This window comes from Symphalangus syndactylus, chromosome X (genome assembly GCF_028878055.3).
Source record: "Symphalangus syndactylus isolate Jambi chromosome X, NHGRI_mSymSyn1-v2.1_pri, whole genome shotgun sequence".
NCBI lineage: Eukaryota > Metazoa > Chordata > Mammalia > Primates > Hylobatidae > Symphalangus > Symphalangus syndactylus.
The window spans coordinates 22,682,211-22,702,034 of NC_072447.2; the positions used below are offsets into that span (position 1 = coordinate 22,682,211).

General features: G+C 39.0%; 1 protein-coding gene across 3 annotated transcripts in view; it reads right to left on the reverse strand.

Moving 5' to 3' along the window:
* Positions 1–19,824, reverse strand: part of ANOS1 (anosmin 1) — a 203,393-nt gene that overhangs the window by 82,160 nt on the left and 101,409 nt on the right. For all 3 annotated transcript variants that reach the window (XM_055267193.2, XM_055267192.2, XM_055267191.2), the window contains exon 3: positions 12,456–12,518. In XM_055267193.2, coding sequence (XP_055123168.1) covers positions 12,456–12,518 — 63 coding nt within the window. The remainder of the gene's footprint in view (positions 1–12,455; positions 12,519–19,824) is intronic.

Sequence of the window (19,824 nt, forward strand, 5' to 3'; positions counted from 1 at the left end):
ACAGAACAGAGCTGAATAGAAACTCCAGAAGTAAAAAGGAAGAAATGAAAAATATGTCAAACAGGATTTTTAAAATGTTAGCCACCACAGAAGATAAGATTACTTAAAAGGAAAGCAAAGACACAATGATTTAAAATAAATAAATAAATAAATAAACTATTAAAATGAAGCAGAGGGTGGGAAATGACCAAAAGGAAAAAAAAAAAAAGATCATAGACTCATTGACCCATGAGACAAAATAAGCTGGTCTAATATGTGTAATTAGAGTCTCAGAACAAGAGAAGAGAGAAGATGGGAGAAATCAATAAATAATATTGAACAACAAATTAAAAATTTGATTAAAATTGTATGGCCTAAGTTAGAGGAATCTCAATTACCCCTAAGCAGAAGAAACAAAGATAATTAAATCAAAGTATACTTAACCGTATTGCTTCATATGCCAGATACTGAAGGAAAATCTTCAAAGCAGATAGAAAAATTAAAACACTTTATATATAGTAAAACAAGGATAAGAATCTCAAAGGTTTTTCAGAAAATATGCATGCCAGAAGAAAATAAAGCAATATCTTTAAAATGCTATTTTAAAAAAAATCAACTTAGAATTTTATACCCATGAAATACCTTTGAAAAGTGAAGATGCCTTAAAGACTACCACAGGTATACAAAAGGTGAACTCATAACCAGCAACCCAGCATTATAAGAAATGTTAAAAGCAAAAGGAAAATGATAACAGATGAACATTGGGGTCTACACAAAGAATGAAGAGTTCTAGAAATAATAAATACATGATTATATTTAAAAGATGATTTTTCTTATTTGTATATCTCTGGAAGAAGATAAGTTTAAAGCAAAAACCATAAAAATGTGATGTGGAGCTTGCAACAAATGTAGAAGTATGACTTAGGACACTAAGAATACAAATGAAGGGAGTAAACAATGAAAGTATATTGTTATGACGTTTTCATATTATACATGAAGTCATTCAAGATGAAACATACTGTGTTCCAAAAAGCAATTCTCAAAAAATTTAAAAGGATAGAAATCCTAAGTTTTGTCTTAACTAGAAATCAGTAAGAAGATATATGTAAAATTCTCAAAAATTTACAAAATAAACCATACACTCATATGAAATTCAAAAATGGAATCACAGAAGTAATTAGAAAATACCTGTGTAAAAATAAAAACATGCTATAACACAAAATGTGGGTTGTAGCTAAAGTAGTGCATAGGGCAAAATTTATAGCATAAAGCTCTTATATATGAAAGGAAAATAAGGTCTCTAATTAATTATCTAAGCTCCTACAATAGGAAATTATATAAAGAGAGTCAAACTGATCAAAATTAAGCAAAAGTAAGGAAATAATAAAGGACAGAAATCAATAGCATAGGAAATGACAAAAAAATAAAGAAAAACAATAAAATAAGAAGGTTTTTTTTAAAGGAGCACTAAAATTGACAAAATTCTATTGGGATGAATCAAGAAAAAGGTAGAGAATACATAACTTACCAATGTCAGTATTGCAAAGAGGGGTCAACACTACAAACCTAACAGACATCAAAATGCTAACAATAAAGGTGAATTAGGCAATAATATGATCTATGCTATTTTTATCAATGTGATAACTTGGATGAAATAGTTCACTTCCTACAAAGACACAGGTTATAAATGCTACTAAAGAAGAAACAGACAACGTGAATAGTCCTATGTCTACTAAAAAATGGAAATAACATATAAAAGTCTCAATAAGTAAATAAATAAACTTTAAGCTCATACAGGAGCTTCTACTCCTTAGAGAAGATAAATATCAGAATTCTTCCTAAATTCCTCCATGAAAGCTCTACCAACTCACATAAAAGGAGACTCTCTTCATTGATTGATTTATCCTGAGTACATCATTCTGCTAGTTACATGAGATGGGAAGGCTAAACTTTATTCCTGCTATCATGTTTACACTGCATTGGGGAATAAACATAAATCAACGATTATAATTCTGTATCTTGAATAATAAAAAAGTGGTTTTTGTTTTTATTTATAAAGAACCATTTTCATCTGCTGATTTTTTCTTTTTCCTTTTTTTTTTTTTTTTTTTTTTTTTTTGAAACAGGGTCTCATTCTGTCACCCAGGCTGGAGCGCAGTGGCACGAACATGGCTCACTACAGCCTCGACCTCCTGGGCTCAAGCAATCCTCCTGCCTCAGCTTCCTGTCTAGCTGGGACCACAGGCGACCACAAGCATGTGACACCATGCTTGGCTGATTTTTTATTTTTTATTTTTTGAGGAGATTGGGTCTGCCTTTGTTGTCCAGGCTGGTCTTAAACTCCTGGGCTCAAGTGATCCTCCTGTCTTGGCCTCCCAAAATGCTGGTATTACAGGTGTGAGCCACTGAACCTAGCCTCATCTGCTGGTTTTCAATCATTTTAAGCAATTACACATTTTCTCCCCATAGACTATCACTGCACAAATCACAGAAGGTTTCACAGAATTGGTAGAAAACTTCAAGTGAGTGCTTTTTTGTTGTTTGTTTTTTAAAACAGGGTCTCACTCTGTCACCCTGGCTAGAGTGCAGTGGCACAAACATGGCTCACTGCAGTCTCAGCCTCCTGGGCTCAAGCAATCCTCCTGTCCCAGCCTCCTGCGTAGCTGGGACCACACACATGTGCCACCACAGGCACAAACATGGCTATCCCTAAAATAGGGAGCCCCAGTATCCAAGAAGTACATCCACATACTTGCTACTCAAAGGCTAGGCCTTGGTTCAGCAGCATTAGCATCACTTGAGAGCTTGCTGGAAATGCAGACTCTCCTGGCCACACCATATACCTACTGAATACCATATACCTACTTAATACCATATACCTACTTAATCAGAATCTGCGTTAAAGCAGATTCCTAGATGATTCGTGTGCGTGACCAAGTCTGAGAAGACCAGTTCTGGATCATGCTGGACACTGGAGTTGGCATCTTCAGATGCATGAGTTTCTCCCTCTCCATATTTAAATTTCTTTCACCCCTACTTCCTTACTCCAGAAATCAAGTTATCCAATTTGCGCTCCATGTAACTCTGACTTCACACTCCTGACAGCATTCATTTCCCCTGACATATGAATGTATTCCAGTCTTTCCAAGGTAAAACACAAACATCACTTTCTCAACTGTGAATTCCCCCTAACCACAGCCTCTTCTCTCTCCTCTATGCTCTAGAGACAGTGTTAGGGAAAGACTTTAAACTTATAGAAAAAGTTGCATGTATTTGGTCTGAATTTCCTCCTTACATTTTATTCCATAACCCAGAGTTGTATCTGTTACCTACTATTGATCCACAGAAAGTCTCCCACGCAGATTTCCAGTGACTTCCTGACTACAAAACTCAGTGAGCCCTTTTAGTCCGCATCTCACTGACCTCCAGTAGAATTAAAAAGTGTTGACCTTGTCTCCTTGTCTTCCTCCTTTATAGTAAAAGTAGCTAATATATATGTAATGTGTGTTATCTTCAGATACTGGTTAAGTGCTTTACATGCATTCAAAAAAATTTTTTTTACTTAAATTTAGTGCTTTTGCAATTTTCATGATACTCCCCTAACTCATGTGCCTATTTGCCTAGCCCTTCTTTTCAGACTTAAGTCTTTAAATCATTCTGAATAATCTCCAGTCTTGGTCCCATAAATTTTCAAAACTCATCAATTCTCCTACAGCTGAGTCTAGAATAATTTGATACTCCCCTGAGTAATATAAAAATCCAATGAAAATTGAGTCTCAGTGCTTAAAAAAGGAAAAAAAGTTTATGTTCCAGAACTATAAAATTTGATACAATGCAGATTGTACCCATCATATGGTGGTTGGCAAAGAATATCTCATAATAATTATAAAAATTCATAAGCATTCTTCAAAACATTTCCACTCTACTACTACTACATTCCCTAAGTTGAAAAGAAGACTTAGATGAATTCTGCATCTCTTCATTGGTGCCCAAGTAACACCATCCAGAAATACAAGTAACACTTTTATGTGTTACAAACATGTAAAAGGCCAATGTTAATCATTTCTAAAAATAAAAGCCTATTATTTATAATACCAAAAACTTTTTGAAAATTGTCTATGTGGCTGAGCACAGTGGCTCACGCCTGTAATCCCAACACTTTCGGAGGCTGAGGCGGGTGGATCACGAGGTCAGGAGTTCAAGACCAGCCTGGCCAAGATGGTGAAACCCTGTCTCTACTAAAAATACAAAAATTAGCTGGGTGTGGTGGCAGGTACCTGTAATCCCAGCTACTCAGGAGGCTGAGGCAGGAGAATCGCTTGAACCTGGGGGGCAGAGGCTGCAGTGAGCTGAGATCGTGCCATTGCACTCCAGCCTGGGCGACAGAGCAAGACCCCGTCTCAAAAAAAAAAAAGAAAAGAAAATTAAATTGTCTATGTGTCAGTCAGTCACTCTAGCCTCCATCCCTTTGTCTGGTCCTTACTCTCAGCTGGTCACCCTGATTCCTATTTCACTGAGAAAAGTAAAGCATTCAAAAGAGAAGTTCCATAGATGCCATTTTCATGCCCACCAATGCACCTGCATCTGGTGCATTAAAATCTCATGCATCCATGGATTCTCATGCATCCATGAATTCTCATGCATCTCCTGTCCCAGGACGTAGAAGCTTGCTCCCATTTCAAACCTGCCTCCACACACACACAATGATAGACATTGCCATTTAAGGTCATGTGCTTCAGCAATTCCCCCTTTCTCCTCTAACATCAAATAACCCCTCTCTTCTGAATAATTTCCATCTGCTTGTAAAATATAATTATTTCTCTACTCTAAAAACAATTAAATGTTTGATTACCTTGTTCACACCTCTTCCCACAATCTCATTTGCGCCCCTCATCACTTTTTTTTTTTACAGTAATGCTCACTGAATGTTTCTATACTCCCTCTCTGTTTCCTCCAACCATTTATCTGAAATTCATGCCAATTAGGCATTTTCTTCTGCCACCCAATAACACTGCTCTTGTCAAAGTCCACAGTGAGCTCCCTGTCGCAGAATCCGATGAATAAATTTCAAGTCTCCATGCTCTTGCAGCACTTGACGCAACTGATTACCTCTTCCTTGTTGAAAAGCTTTCATCGTTTGGCTATCGGAACACCACACTCCCCTGTGTTTTCTCCCAACTTATTGGCCTCTCTTAAATCTCCTTCTTCATCTCCCCATTCCTCTTATGTTGCTGTGATTCAGTTTAACTCATAGACCTGTTTTCTTTCTGTCACCTCATTGAGCTTCATGACTTTAAACAGTACCTTCAGGCATGGCATTTGTTCTTCCAGCCTAGAACTCTCACCTAAATTACAAACTCCTATGCCTATTTCCCTACAGCACATCTCATATGGATTTCCATTTGCATCTGAAACATACCATGCTCAACACCAAACTTCTGGTCTATTCTTTCTCCCACCCCACCCCCAAAACTATCTGTGCCTGACACATATCCCACATCACGTACATTCCAGCTTTCTTACCCTAGTTTTTAAGGACAAAAGCCCTGGCGACACCACTGACTCAACTCTTTCTCCCGTTCCTCATGTTGAATCTCTCACCATGACCACTCTAGATTGAGCCACCACTATCTCTCATTTGCTCAGTGGATCAGATTGTACTAAGTAAAAGAAAAAGCCTGAGTGTCTCACCCGGTAGACACACTACTGCAGGTCCCATTCTAGTGTCTCCCAAGAATTGACAACTTCCTTAAAAGGAAGTACTCAGGAGCCATACTATAATGCTCTTAGGAAAATATTTCCAAATAGAAAATACTTGTAATAAAAATTGAGTCTTTCAGTTTGGACATATATCTGTTTAAAAAGAATAGCAACAAAGTTAATCTTTATTTACCTTTCACAAGTATATTCTAATTGGGGAAGCTATTGTTCTGATATGTTAAAGCAAAACATTGCTAAATGGTACTAAATTCTATGTGCTTCTCCTTTTGCAGCCAACACACATCTGGGGCATATTATATCACTTTCACGTTTAGCTCTCATCAGCTTCTTTCAAGACCTTTAACTATTTTACAGACATATCCAGACAGGTACAGGTTCTGTTCCAATCCCTACAGGGATGCATTTAATTATCACTCTAAATTTTAAGACATAAAACCGGTTGTAGAGCAGTGAAGAGATAAAAAGTTTTGAGTGCAAGAAATCCCCACAGGAGAGGCATGTTAACCCTTTTACTTTCTGAGGTCTCTTTTCAGTAGTGTTAGAATATTTCTTTCAGAGCCACGTGAAGGGGCAAGGAGCCCTGTCCTCCTTCTCTCCTTGAGGTGCCATTAATTAACTATGATTTGGCCAGGCACAGTGGCTCACGCCTGTAATCCCAGCACTTTGGGAGGTCGAGATGGGTGGATCACCTGAAGTTAGCAGTTCAAGACCAGCCTGGCCAACATGGTGAAACCCCGTCTCTACTAAAAATACAAAAATTAGCTCGGCGTGGTGGCAGGTGCCTGTAATCCCAGCTACTCGGGAGGCTGAGTCAGGAGAATCACTTGAACCTGGGAGGCAGACGTTGCAGTGAGCTGAGACCGAGCCACTGCACTCCAGCCTAGGCGACAGAGTGAGACTCTGTCTCAAAAAGAAAAAAAAAAATTAACTATGATTTTAAACCACTAAAACTTCCTTCTCATTTAAGGATAAGCCTGTCCAAGCAGGGATGACTGGGCCAAGAACTTTACATTCGACACAGGCTCATCTTTCATTCCCTGATGAGGGAAGTAAAACTTCATCCTCTGCTCTGTGTGCTGTGACACAGAATAGGTTTAGGAGGGAAACCCTACAATACAGCAGGGAAGAAACGTAACTAGAAGCTGCACCACCTGGATTTTAGATCTTATACTCCACTAACCAACCATGTGATCTTGGACAAATAAATCTCTTCTCCTTGTGTATCAGTTTCCTTGTCCATCAAGCTTACCTAATGAAATTCACATCTAACTTCTTCTAAGGACTGTTAGGGGAATCAAATCTATAAGCCTGAAAGACATTTCAAAATGCAAAATCGCAAAGAAATTACTTGATAATTATATATGTAGTAAAGTGAAAACCTCCTTTTCCTTCCCATTTCCAAGCTGAGAAAGACTACATATCTCAGGATGCATATTGATCCAAAACAACTTATATTTTTAGCCTTGATTGATCCCTGAAGCCAATAAGGTTTCAGCTTTCTATGACGTTAACACGTACTGCATACTTCCAATGTTGACATCCACTGAGCTCTTACCTAGTGTTGAGATTTCATGAATCAGAAACATCAAAGTCAAAGATGGCAGCTGTTTTACCAGCTGTTTTATCCAATGCTGACATCCATTGAGTTCTCACTTAGGGTTGAGATGCCATGAATCAGAAACGTCAAAATCAAAGATGGGAGCTGTTTCATCCAGCAAGGAGGCAAGTCATAAACAATGATATATCAAGTTTCACCAAAACTAAGATCATTAAGAATGAGAAAGAAATAATGCCATTTAAAATTTAAGATTCCATTGATTGTGAGAAAGGAATGTTTCAATCTAGGAAAATGTACATTTTGTATTTGGTTAAAAAAATAGTTTGTCATGGTTTTTAAGATTTTTGAAAATAAGAGAACAGGCCGGGTGCGGTGGCTCACGCCTGTAATCCCAGCATTTTGGAAGGCTGAGGTGGGCGGATCACCTGAGGTCAGGAGTTCGAGACCAGCCTGGACAAGAGGGGGAAACCCCATCTCTACTAAAAATACAAAAAATAAGCTGGGAGTGGTGAGTCATGCCAGTAATACCAGCTTCTCAAGAGGCTGAGGCAGGAGAATCGCTCGAACCAGGGAGGCAGAGGTTGCAGTGAGCCGAGATCACGCCACTGCACTCCAGCCTGGGCGACAGAGCAAACCTCAAGAAAGAAAAGAAAAGAAAAGAAAAGAAAAGAAAAGAAAAGAAAAGAAAAGAGAAAAGAAGGAAGGAAGGAAGGAAGGAAGGAAGGAAGAGAAAAGTAGAGAACAGTGATAATGGTTAGTTAATAAACTGAACCCACAAAACAATCTATTTGCCTATCTATGTATCTATGATTACGTGCCATGTTCCAAAAACTTGATACATGAAAATAAAATCTCATATAATCCAGAGGACTGCTGAAATATCTCAATTTTTTTCCTGTTTTGATACAAACATTTAACTTCTTCATTTAAAAAAATGACATTTATTGGCCGGGCACGGTGGCTCACGCCTGTAATCCCAGCACTTTGGGAGGCCAAGGTGGGCGGATCACAAGGTCAAGAGATGGAGACCATCCTGGCCAACATGGTGAAACCCCGTCTCTACTAAAAATACAAAAATTAGCCGGGCGTGGTGATGCATGCCTGTAGTCCCAGCTACTCGGGAGTCTGAGACAGGAGAATTGCTGGAACCTGGGAGGCAGAGGGTGCAGTAAGCTGAGATTGCGCCACTGCACTCCAGCCTGGCAACAGAGCAAGACTCCGTCTCAAAAAAAAAAAAAAAAAAAAAAAAAAAAGAAGAAGACATTATTACCTCTGACATTGGCCTAAAAGTAGCAAAAGTTACCGTGCAAATTATAACAAAATCGGTAATCAAATGAGAAGTGAGAGAGATCAGGATATGAGAATGAAATGAACCAATTCTAGGTATGTTGTTATTAATATGCCTCCAAAAGTCTCCTCCCTGTAGGAAAATTTATTTTGTGATTAAAATTACCAAGAACAATGTTTTATGTCTAGAAATGGGTGCTGGTAATACAGATTAAGAAGTAACAATACTCTAAATGGTAAGATGAGTTTTGTGATATAATTATGACTGTTCTTTGTTTTATTGTTTTTTTGTTTTGACACAGGCTCTTACTCTGTTGCCCAGTCTGGACTGCAACGGCATGATCATAGCTCATTGCAACCTTGAACTCCTGGCCTCAAGCAATCCTCCTGCCTCAGCTTCCCAAAGTGCTGATATTACAGGCATTAGCCACTGCGCCCAGCCTGTTCTTTTTCTTGAAGCAGGAATTTAAAAACTTTCTCTATAAAGGGCCAGATAATAGATATTTTCAGCTATAAGGGCCATATAATGTTACAACTACTCAATTCTGTTGTTGTAGCACAAAAGCAGCCATGGACAATATGTAAACAAACCACTGTGGCTGTGTTCCAATAAAGTTTTATTTATAAAACAAGAGGCAGACCAGTTTGCCTTGCGAGTCATGGTTTGCAAACCTATGCCTTAGAAGACAAATAAGCTGAGACTGCCCTGCAAGTAAACATACTGGGCCAAACATGTCTAACAGTGTAATTGTTTCAGTTGAAGAATAATGTAACCTAGAGTTCCTTTTGGGTCTGAACTTTTACAAAGGGAAAGCTTGGAGTCATGACAATATGGACTTTGTGTGCATTCTTAACAAATAATGTGAGAATGGGGAGGATGAACGGGATTGTTTTAGGCCTGTCTCCACAAGTGACTAGGCTTAAAAATGCTGAAACAGTCATCAGTGTTTTCAAGTTTCAGCCTACTTCAACACAATAGTGAGATACTTACCGCAAAATAAAACAGATGCAAAAAACACACAGGGACGTAAAAACAATCAAAGCCACCAAAATGGAACATCAAGTCTTGAGTTATTTAACCGTTGGGCTGAAGCAACTCATCAAAGCTCCTCACATTAAATGGCGTCTGTTTTCCCCACCTTTCAAGTTTCAATTAACCTTTCCTGCCAGAAAGGATCACATTCAAACACCTGAGTCCCATTTTAATAAACTGGATTTGGTTCAGAACACCTCACAGTTACCTCAGAGAATGGCAGTTACAGAAACCTGCTCTTGAATTTGAAATTTACAGGAAGAAAGGTTTCAAATGACCTTCAATTATATCTTCCTTCTCAGAGATCAGATGTAAAAATATCAGCCCAGAGTCACTGATATTTAGGGATAATAAATTTATAAAACAAACACCTTGTTCCTCAAGATTCTATAAACAAGTCAGGAGCAGTGGCTCATGCCTATAATACCAGCAATTTGGGAGGCCGAGGCAGGCAGATCACTTGAGGCCAAGAGTTTGAGAGCTGCCTGGCTAACACACAAAACCCCCGTCTCTACTAAAAATACAAAAATCAGCTGAGCATGGTGGTGCACGCCTGTAATTCCAGGTATTTGGGAGGCTGAGGCACGAGAATCACTTGAACCCAGGAGGTGGAGGGTGCAGTGAGCTGAGATCACGCCACTGCACTCCAGCATGGGCAACCGAAAAAAAAATTCTATAAATATCTATTTTTGTGTCTATAGATGTATAGTTTGTGTATGGAATAGGATAGAAAATTAAAGTTAAGAGCACAACAGTCACTCCACTAGACAGTGTGCTCTAATTGTGTTGACAAGGATTACCAATGCGGGTAAAAGTTCAGAATCAATAGTTGATTCAGATACCTCACAGAGCTGTGACCCACAAGCCTATAACACATAATACAAAGTAAATATCATTGTGTTACTTTTGTACAGCTTGATAAGCTCTGTACCATGCATTTACATTCATTATCTATTTTAATAAATACCGTGTAAGATCAATAGGATAAATCCCTCATATGAAAATGAGGTTGAAGACACAGGTTAATTGATTTAACTGAATTCATAGAGTAAGTTGGTTTTGCAGTTAGGATTAGAATCAAGTTACCATCATTCACAGCTGAGATCTTTCATCCAGGAGAAAATAAGCCCCACAAAGGCTGGAATTTTTCCATGATTTATTTACTGCCACATCTCTACCAAACTGCAGGGCACATTATAGGTATTCAAAAAGTTCATGTTGAATAAATGAATGAATAGATATTTTTAAAATAGTTAAAGTAGGAACACAGAAAAGGTAAAAGCAGAACACAAAGACATGGGATGGCCTCACTCTCCTTATGCTTGCAGCAAATCATCAGTTTTATTTCTGCTGCGTCTTTTCTATATCTCAAGGGGCCCAAACCCACTATGACCCCTGGTGACTGGCCAAGCGGAGTTGACCAGGAACAACACTTAGATAATCAGTGAGAGGGATCAAAAGAGGATCAAAATCAAGGAGTTTTAGACCCAGCCTTTCTACCTGGAGGGTTGACTGTGGGCAAGCCATTCCTTTGAGGAGCCTCAACTTCCCAGTCCTTCCTGGCTTCCACATGTAACTCTTGGGGACTTACTATCTGCCTTGCTTAACTACAGGAGTATGGGAAAGGTCAAGTAAGATTATGAAGATATTTTACACACAATACATATTGATGAAGCCATTATTGTCCTAATTCTGCAGTCATTTTCTCAGAATAAGATCCAGAGTGAAACACAGGCAATGGGATTACACTAGCATTTATTTGCTGCAGTGGATGAAGAACAGACCAATCTCTCTGGATTGTTGGAAGAGTTCCCTTTCACCCCCCAGTTCTGTTCAAAGATAATCCATAACATCATTTCATTCCGATGTCGGGGGCACCTCTTCTGGCCAAGACCCTGAACTGAGCTTTCCTGACTGCCAAAATGGACTCTTTTGACTCATTCTCTACTGTTCTCCCCAAACCTTCGGATTCTCCTACTTCTCAAGTCCACTGTCCTTGGAATCCTTGGAACCAGGCAGTGTGCTTGGCCTTGTGTCTGGTTACTTCTCAGCAGAATCCAGGCTGGTACAGGGCCTGTGCCCCCTGTATTCCGTAGGGAAGACAGTCCAGTAAAGCAGATCTCCTTTTTTGCACTATTGGTGATTTTATACAGTGGTCCTCTAGGACAATATTACACATTCTCCTAATAAGGATGATAGAGAGATGAATGGGTAGATACAAGGGTGAATGGCTGGATGGATGAATGGATGGATAGATAGATAAATAGATATAGATAGGTAATAGATAGATGGACAGCTGATGGATGGATAGATGGATAGATGGATGGATAGATAGATGGATGGATGGATAGATGGCCAGCTGGATAGATGAACAGATAGATACTAATCTAATAGTTAGGTGAAGTAAGATGCCTCTCTCCTGTACAGTTAAAAGCAGGCAAGCATTCTACCCAGGATATGAGGAGGAACCCCGAGGGGAACAAAGAGATGAAGATATTTGAGAAACACCATTAGCAATAATATGAGTCTCTTCTCCCAAATGGCATGAATACTTCAAAAGCATGTAAAAACTACTCAGAATAGCTATGACGTAAGGTGGGAAGGTGGTGACAATCTATACCTTTAGAAAGCTTGTAGTCTTCCATCTACACATCATATTTTTTTTTTATCTGGTTAGCCAATAATGCAATCAGTGGGTAGCCAGGTTTTAAGAAGGCTCTATATTTTTTACATGAATTTACATATATCCATACACACCTGCAGTTAATGATCTCCCCAAGCTGCAGAAGAATAAGAGGGCCCATTCATTCCCATGACCCCACATAAGCATAGTCAGATTTGGGTCAAGTGTTTTAAGTACCACTGACGTTCTCCTACCTCACAAAAGCTTTGGCACTGGTGTTTCCTCAGGTCCCCTGATTCCTTGCAGGGCTCCAGGCACTGGAAGAGAAGAACAATAAAAATAAATAAAACATGGAAACAAACAAAGCTGAGAGGAAAAAAGAATTCACCTGTGATTGTTGCTTTTCAATGCTTGTTTATTCTAGTTAGTTTAGAAAACCAAATAATCAGCTGCTCTTTTTAACTGGGTATAACACGAATCTGAGCAAAAGCATCATTACAGAACACGGACCAAAAAATGTATGTCAACACAATTGGAAAGGAAAAGTTACAGCACCTGGCAGTGACTTACAGGAAAAGTAATGATCGTCACCATCAGCTGGAGGAATTGGGGTAAGACATTTTATATTCAGTAAGAAATATTTTCTTTTCTTTTTTTTTTTGTTTTTTGAGACAAAGTCTCGTTCTTGTCCCCAGGCTGGAGTGCGATGGCGCAATCTCGGCTCACTGCAACCTCCACCTCCCAGGTTCAAGTGATTCTTCTACCTCAGCCTCCCCAGTAGCTGGGATTACAGGCGCCTGCCACTACACTGGGCTATTTTTGTATTTTTAGTAGAGACAGGGTTTCACCATGTTGGCCAGGCTGGTCTCAAACCCCTGACCTCAGGTGATCCGCCCGCCTCAGCCTCCCAAACTGCTGGGATTACAGGCATGAGCCACTGCGCCCAGCCAAGAAATACTTTCTAAAGGTTGTTGTTTCATAGGATTTTTTTCCTCATAAAAGTTAATATTACATTTCTTTTAAATTGGCAGCATAGGGCTATTTTTTGTACACTCTTCTACAAGTGAAAATGCATTGTATTAAATTTATTTCCGTATGTATGTACACATATGTATTGTTGTTAACTTGTGTCCTTATCTCAATGAATCCAACAGCATTCAGATACATCGAGTTTAATCACTCCATTAAAATACATTGGATAAATCTGTTAGATTATGACATGAGAGTCTCATAACAGAAAATATGGTTTGCTTAAACATACATGCATATAACTTATTACTATATACATTCTAATAAATCAAAGACACTAGCCAGACTCCATTGTTCAAGAACGATTGTAATAATAAATAGTAAGATTGTTGGATAAACAAATTATATGCACATATAATATAGTTTATTACTAATATATACTATATGTATTATATATACACACATGATATAAAAATATATATAGTCTGAGGCCAGGTGTGGTGGCTCAAGCCTGTAATCCCAGCACTTTGGGAGGCTGAGGTGGGCAGATCACTTGAGGCCAGGAGTTCGAGACCAGTCTGGCCAACAAAGTGAAACCCTGTCTCTACCAAAAAATACAAAAATTAGCCTGGCGCTGTGGCGCCCACCTGTAGTCCAGCTACTCGGAAGACTGAGGCAGGAGAATTGCTTGAACCTAGGAGGTAGAGGTTGCAGTGAGCCGAGATCAGGCCACTGCACTGCAGCCTGGGCAACAGAGCAAAACTCTGTCTCAAAAATAAAAATAAAAATAAAAATAAAGTATATATAGTGTCTACATACGGGATGTCTGCGTGTGCCTGATTGATAGTAGCCAGGCCTCATGGTTGAAAAAATGTTACATTCATATGCATGGAAATTTGATCCTCAAAATTATATTTAATGCAAGTTGTAATTTTAAACATTAATAGTCATATATAGTCAGAGGTCAGTCATCTAAATATAGGCATAGCCCTAGCTCTCATACATTCATGGTTATTTTATCTATATTATTTCTATTTCATTATTGATGAGTTTTCAAATGACAGTAGAAATTCTCAGTTAAATTTCAGATGTATAATGTAGAATTCTGGATATATGGTGAAGCAATACTACTTTTTCACTCTATTTTCTAGTAATCTCCATGTTTTAAAATACAGATACAGTTAGAAGATACACTGGAAGACTCTATGAAGAAACTTAATTTTCAATATTTGTTGACATTTTTTAATCAAATATATGTATGAAATCAACTGCCCCTGTGCCAACTGTCAATTCTTTATAACAATAATGCTCAAAGTGTGATCAATTACTGATATTATGGGCATCCTTTGGAGTTTGTGTGAAATGAAAACTCATGGGCTTCATTCTCAACCTACAGTCCGAATCTCTGGGACCAGGGCCCAGGAATCTATTTTAACAAGTTCTACTGAAAATTCTGATGCTTAGTAAACTTTAAAAAGCACTGCTATCAGCCGGGCACGGTGGCTCACACCTGTAATCCCAGCACTTTGGGAGGCCGAGGCGGGCGGATCACGAGGTCAGGAGATCGAGACCATCCTGGGTAACACGGTGAAAACCCGTCTCTACTAAAAATACAAAAAATTAGCCGGGCGTGGTGGCAGGCGCCTGTAGTCCCAGCTACTCGGGAGGCCAAGGCAGGAAAATCACTTGAACCCAGGAGGCAGAGGTTGCAGTGAGCTGAGATCACGCCACTGCACTCCAGCCTGGATGACAGGGCAAGACTCTGTCTCAAAAAAAAAAAAAAAAAAAGAACTGCCATCAAATTTGATGTTTGCATTTAACAGTGTCTTTATGGAATAAACGTTTGTTGGATGTTTCTTGAGTGAAATGACAAAGACTTACCTTGCAAGTAGCTGAATCTCTGCCCGTGAACAATCCCCAGACCATTACTCTTTGGAGTAATGTCTCTTTCTTGCTTCATATAAGTGCCATTAAGAACACATATTTCTCATAAAAAATTTTTAGATTTCATAGTAATGTTGCATATGAACAGTTTTAATTATTTTAATTTTTTTTAAAAAACTTGAGCTCTTTAATAATTCTTTTCTAAGACATATATGAGCCTGCCCCAAGTTACAGTGCTTACTTCTCTCAAGAATGTTCAAAAACAAATTTTTCATCAATATAGCAATTCTAAAAGAAAAACAATTTTAATAGTAATGAAACATTGTTTAAAAACTTATCTAAAGGCCGGGCGCGGTGACTCACGCCTGTAATCCCAGCACTTTGGAAGGCCGAGGCGGGAGGATCACAAGGTCAGGAGATCAAGACCATCCTGGCTAACACGGTGAAACCCCGTCTCTACTAAAAATACAAAAAAAATTAGCTGGGTGTGGTGGCAGGCGCCTGTAGTCCCAGCTTCTCAGGAGGCTGAGGCAGGAGAATGGCATGAGCCCGGGAGGCGGAGCTTGCAGTGAGCCGAGATCGCGCCACTGCACTCCAGCCTGGGCGACAGAGCGAGACTCCGTCTCAAAAAAAAAAAAAGAAAAGAAAAGAAAAGAAAAAACTTATCTAACTTACTTATGATTTCCTTAAATAACTAGTTTTTTGTTTCCTACGGCTACATCAATGCTTTGTCCTCAGAGCTCTTGTTACTTATTTTTTCTAGACATTTGCTTCAAGGCAAAAATGTTTAGTAGTTATTTAATAAGTACGCTAAGACCTAATTCTTCCTCAAGACCATTTGAAATGAATACATGACACTCTTGACACTACAAGATAAGCCTTTATCATTTCACTCAAGAAACACCCAACAAACATTTATTCCATAAAGACACTGTTAAATGCTATGTGGCTAACAATGTCTGAAAATAAGCATGTGATTTTTGTTTTCTCTCATTGCTAAAAATATAAATTATAAAACTATGCTGCTACATGTGTACACAAGTTGCATTTTCACAACTATAGACATCGGTGCACAAAAAGTCTCAAGCCTTTGAAATCTCCATAATCCCACATAACCATGGTCCTGAGAGGCTTGTGGAATTGTCAAATACCTTATACAAAACAAATACCATTTACAAAAACAGGCATATTTCTGGAATGCTAATCAAAGCAATACACAACACACTTGTTTTGCTATTAATCCAGAAGCTCTGCCAAGTCTAGCATCAGTATATGTAATTCATTTAAAGCTCTATTTTAACATTCCTGCTTCAGATCCAGTAACTAGCAATCAGCAGTATCTAAAGACATTTTTCAAAATGTTATTAATGACAGCCAACATTTTCTTTTAATAATCCTCCATGAAATCTCTCTGACAAGCACAACCTATATACAATCATCTGAGTAAATGTTTGCAGGATAAGTTTGCCAAAAGTCTACTTCTTTATAATACTCTGGCCAGTAAAAAAAAAAAAAAAGATTTCAACAAAAGCTAAAGTGTTGCAGGAGAAAACAACGACACGCTTTCTCTCATACTTCACATAGAACAAAAAACTTCCTGTTTCTGCAAGCAATTTTTTAAAAAAGGTATGTCAAAAGACTGCAGCCCTGCCAGAGGTGTTAGAACCCGAAGGACTCTATCTTGAACAGGGGCTGGGTAAAATGAGGCCAAGAAGTGCTAGGGCTGCATTATCAGGAGGTTAGGCCTTCTTAGTCACAGGATGAGATAGGAGGTTGGCAGGACTAGTTTCACAAGATCCAGGTCACAAAGACCCCACTGATGACACAGGATGCAGTAAAGAAGCCAGTCAAAACCCACCAAACCAAGATGGCAAATGAAAGCAACCTCTGGTTGTCCATGTGCTCATTATGCACTAATTATAAGGCATTAGCATGTTAAAAGACACTCCCACCAGCGCCATGACAGTTTACAAGTGCCATGGCAATGTCCAGAAGGTACCCTATATGGTCTAAAAGGGGGAGGAAACCTCAGTTCCAGGAACTCCCCACCCTTTTCCCAGAAAACTCATAAACATCCACTCCTTATTTAGCATATGATCTAGAAATAATGATAAGTTTACTCAGTCAAGCAGCCCATGCCATTGCTCTGCCTATGGCACAGCCACCCTTTTATTCCTTTACTTTCTTAATAAACTTGCTTTCACTTTACTCTGCAGCCTTGCTCTTGAATTCCTTCCTGCATGAAGCCAAGAACCCATGTGGCCTCCCAGACTGAACTCCAATTTGGGGGTTTACCCTGTGACAACCCCACATCTCTCTTCCACAAGAGGGGTGATTATGAGAGAAATACCACTACCAGGAGACAATTGCTTTAGAATTTATTACATAAACTCCTATAGGCGCCATGATCATGTACTACCTAAAACTATCCAAAACAGTAACCAAAGTTTATATTTTTAGCAAAGGTTTTAGGCTTTCAAGTTTTAGGATGATAGACGAAAATCATTTCTTCCGAGGTTACTGCTTCAATTCCAATGAAGAAACACTTTAAATGGCAAAGAAAAATATGTAGATTGAGAGAGCTAATCGCATATGTCATCGTTTGGCAGGTAGATACTAAGTATGTTTCTACTTAACCTAGAAACTTTACGGATTACAGACCACTTTTAAAACTATTTGTCTAATGGAGCCTCATCACAACACATCTATAGAAGTATGTAAAATTATGCACTATTGGCTGGGAATGGTGACTCACGTCTGTAACCCCAGCACTTTGGGAGGGTGAGACAAGATGATCTCTTGAGCCCAGAAGTTCAAGAACAGACTGGGCAACATAGTGAGACTTTGTCTCCACTAAAAATAAAAAAATTAGCTGGGCATGGTTGTGTGCACCTGTAGTCCCAGCTATTCGGGAGGCTGAGGTGGGAGGATCACTTAAGCCTGGAAGTTTGAGACTGCAGAATGCACCACTGCACTCTGCAGCCTGGGTAACAGAGTAAGACTCTGTCTCAAAAAAAAAAAAAGGCACAATTATTCTTACATTTTAGAGAGGAAACACTGAAGTTAAGAGAGGTTAAGGAAACAAATCTAGTGACTCTGGGAGAGATTGGGGCAATTGGGATTGAACCCATGCTTTAGCACACTCAAAGAAAGGGTATTTTCCATGATAAAGCACTTTATGCCACTTGCTACAGGGGATTCATGAGACAATGTATATAAAAGATATCTGTACACTGAAAAATACTTTGCAAATCCATGGGATTAGTAAACTATGATGCTCCCAGACCTCTCTGGGATTCAGTTCCAGAATGCCCTAGGTGTTATGCATTCCAAGATCTTCATATAAGCACAACCAATAAGACTATTTCATGTCACAGAGAAAGACCTCCAACTCATGAGTAGAAGTACTGATCAACAAGGAAATTGTGGATACTACTTTGGTGAATCACCATCTGGCCAGTTTACCACCAAATTCCATACTTTACATTTAACCAAACACTTTCATAAAAGGACAGCAGAAGAAATGTTCTTACCAAAACAGCCATCACAATAAATTCTAAAGCAAAAAAGGGTCACACAAAATTCAAAATTTTACATTATCCAATAATCAACAAGTGGAACTCATGATTAGGTTATGCTAAATGAATAGAACCCATGCTAAAACAAAGCAAGCAGCAGGTCCATAGATTTCAATCTGTTCCAATTAGCAACAAACTAGCTAAATCAACAAATATGGATTAATATTTCTTATGTGCAAAGTACTTATCTAGTCACCAAGACAGGGGGAAATGTGGCATGATTCATTCTGCCCTGAGGGAGTGTGGAATCTCTTATGGGAGAAAAGTATGTAGATAAATAAGTCTGCATCGGTGAATCATAAAATAAATGAGTTAAGAACAACATGCCGGCCAGGCGTGGTGGCTCATGCCTGTAATCCCAACACTTTGGGAGGGTGAGGCGGGCAGATCACTTGAGGTCGAGAGCTCGAGACCAGCCTGACCAACATGATGAAACCCTGTCTCTACCAAAAAATACAAAAATTAGCCAGGTGTGGTGGCAAGCGCCTGTAATCCCAGCTACTTGGGAGGCTGAGGTGGGAGAATTGCTTGAACCTGGGAGCTGGAAGTTGCAGTGAGCTGAAATTGTGCCACTGCACTACAGCCTGGGTGACAGAGTGAGCCTCCATCTCATAAATAAATAAATAAATAAATAAATAAGCAAATCCCAAAAAAAGTCATAAGAAATGAAAAAAAAAAGGATATGTATTTTCATAGGGGATCATTGAAAAGAACTTCACAGAACTAGGGACCCATAAATCAGCTTAGAAGGGTGACTGTGACTAGAATTTGACCAGCTGTAAGTAAATTTGGGATAAGGATAATATTCAATGTATGGAGTGGGAGTATGGTGTGTGATTGCTAGTGGGAGAAGACACATAGCAGAAAACAAGGCTGGAAGGATAGCCCTTGGATTCAATGAGGAGCCACTGACACACTCAGAGCTAATTGTTTGTTCCAACTTGTGTTTATGAAGACTTGGGTGTTGGAACAGAAGATGGATTAGAGAGGTGAGACATTGCAGTGAATGAAACCAGAGCAAAAGTCTTTACAACGTCTTCCAATCTTCTCTCTGCCATTTCTAGTGTCAATATGCCACCAGGGTGTCAGAGGTCATTGGGTGAAAGGAGGAAAAGGATGTTAACCTATGAAAGGGAATATGGAAGTGCAATCTCATCAACATGGTTACCAATTTGTTTTGAGAAGTGGGGAT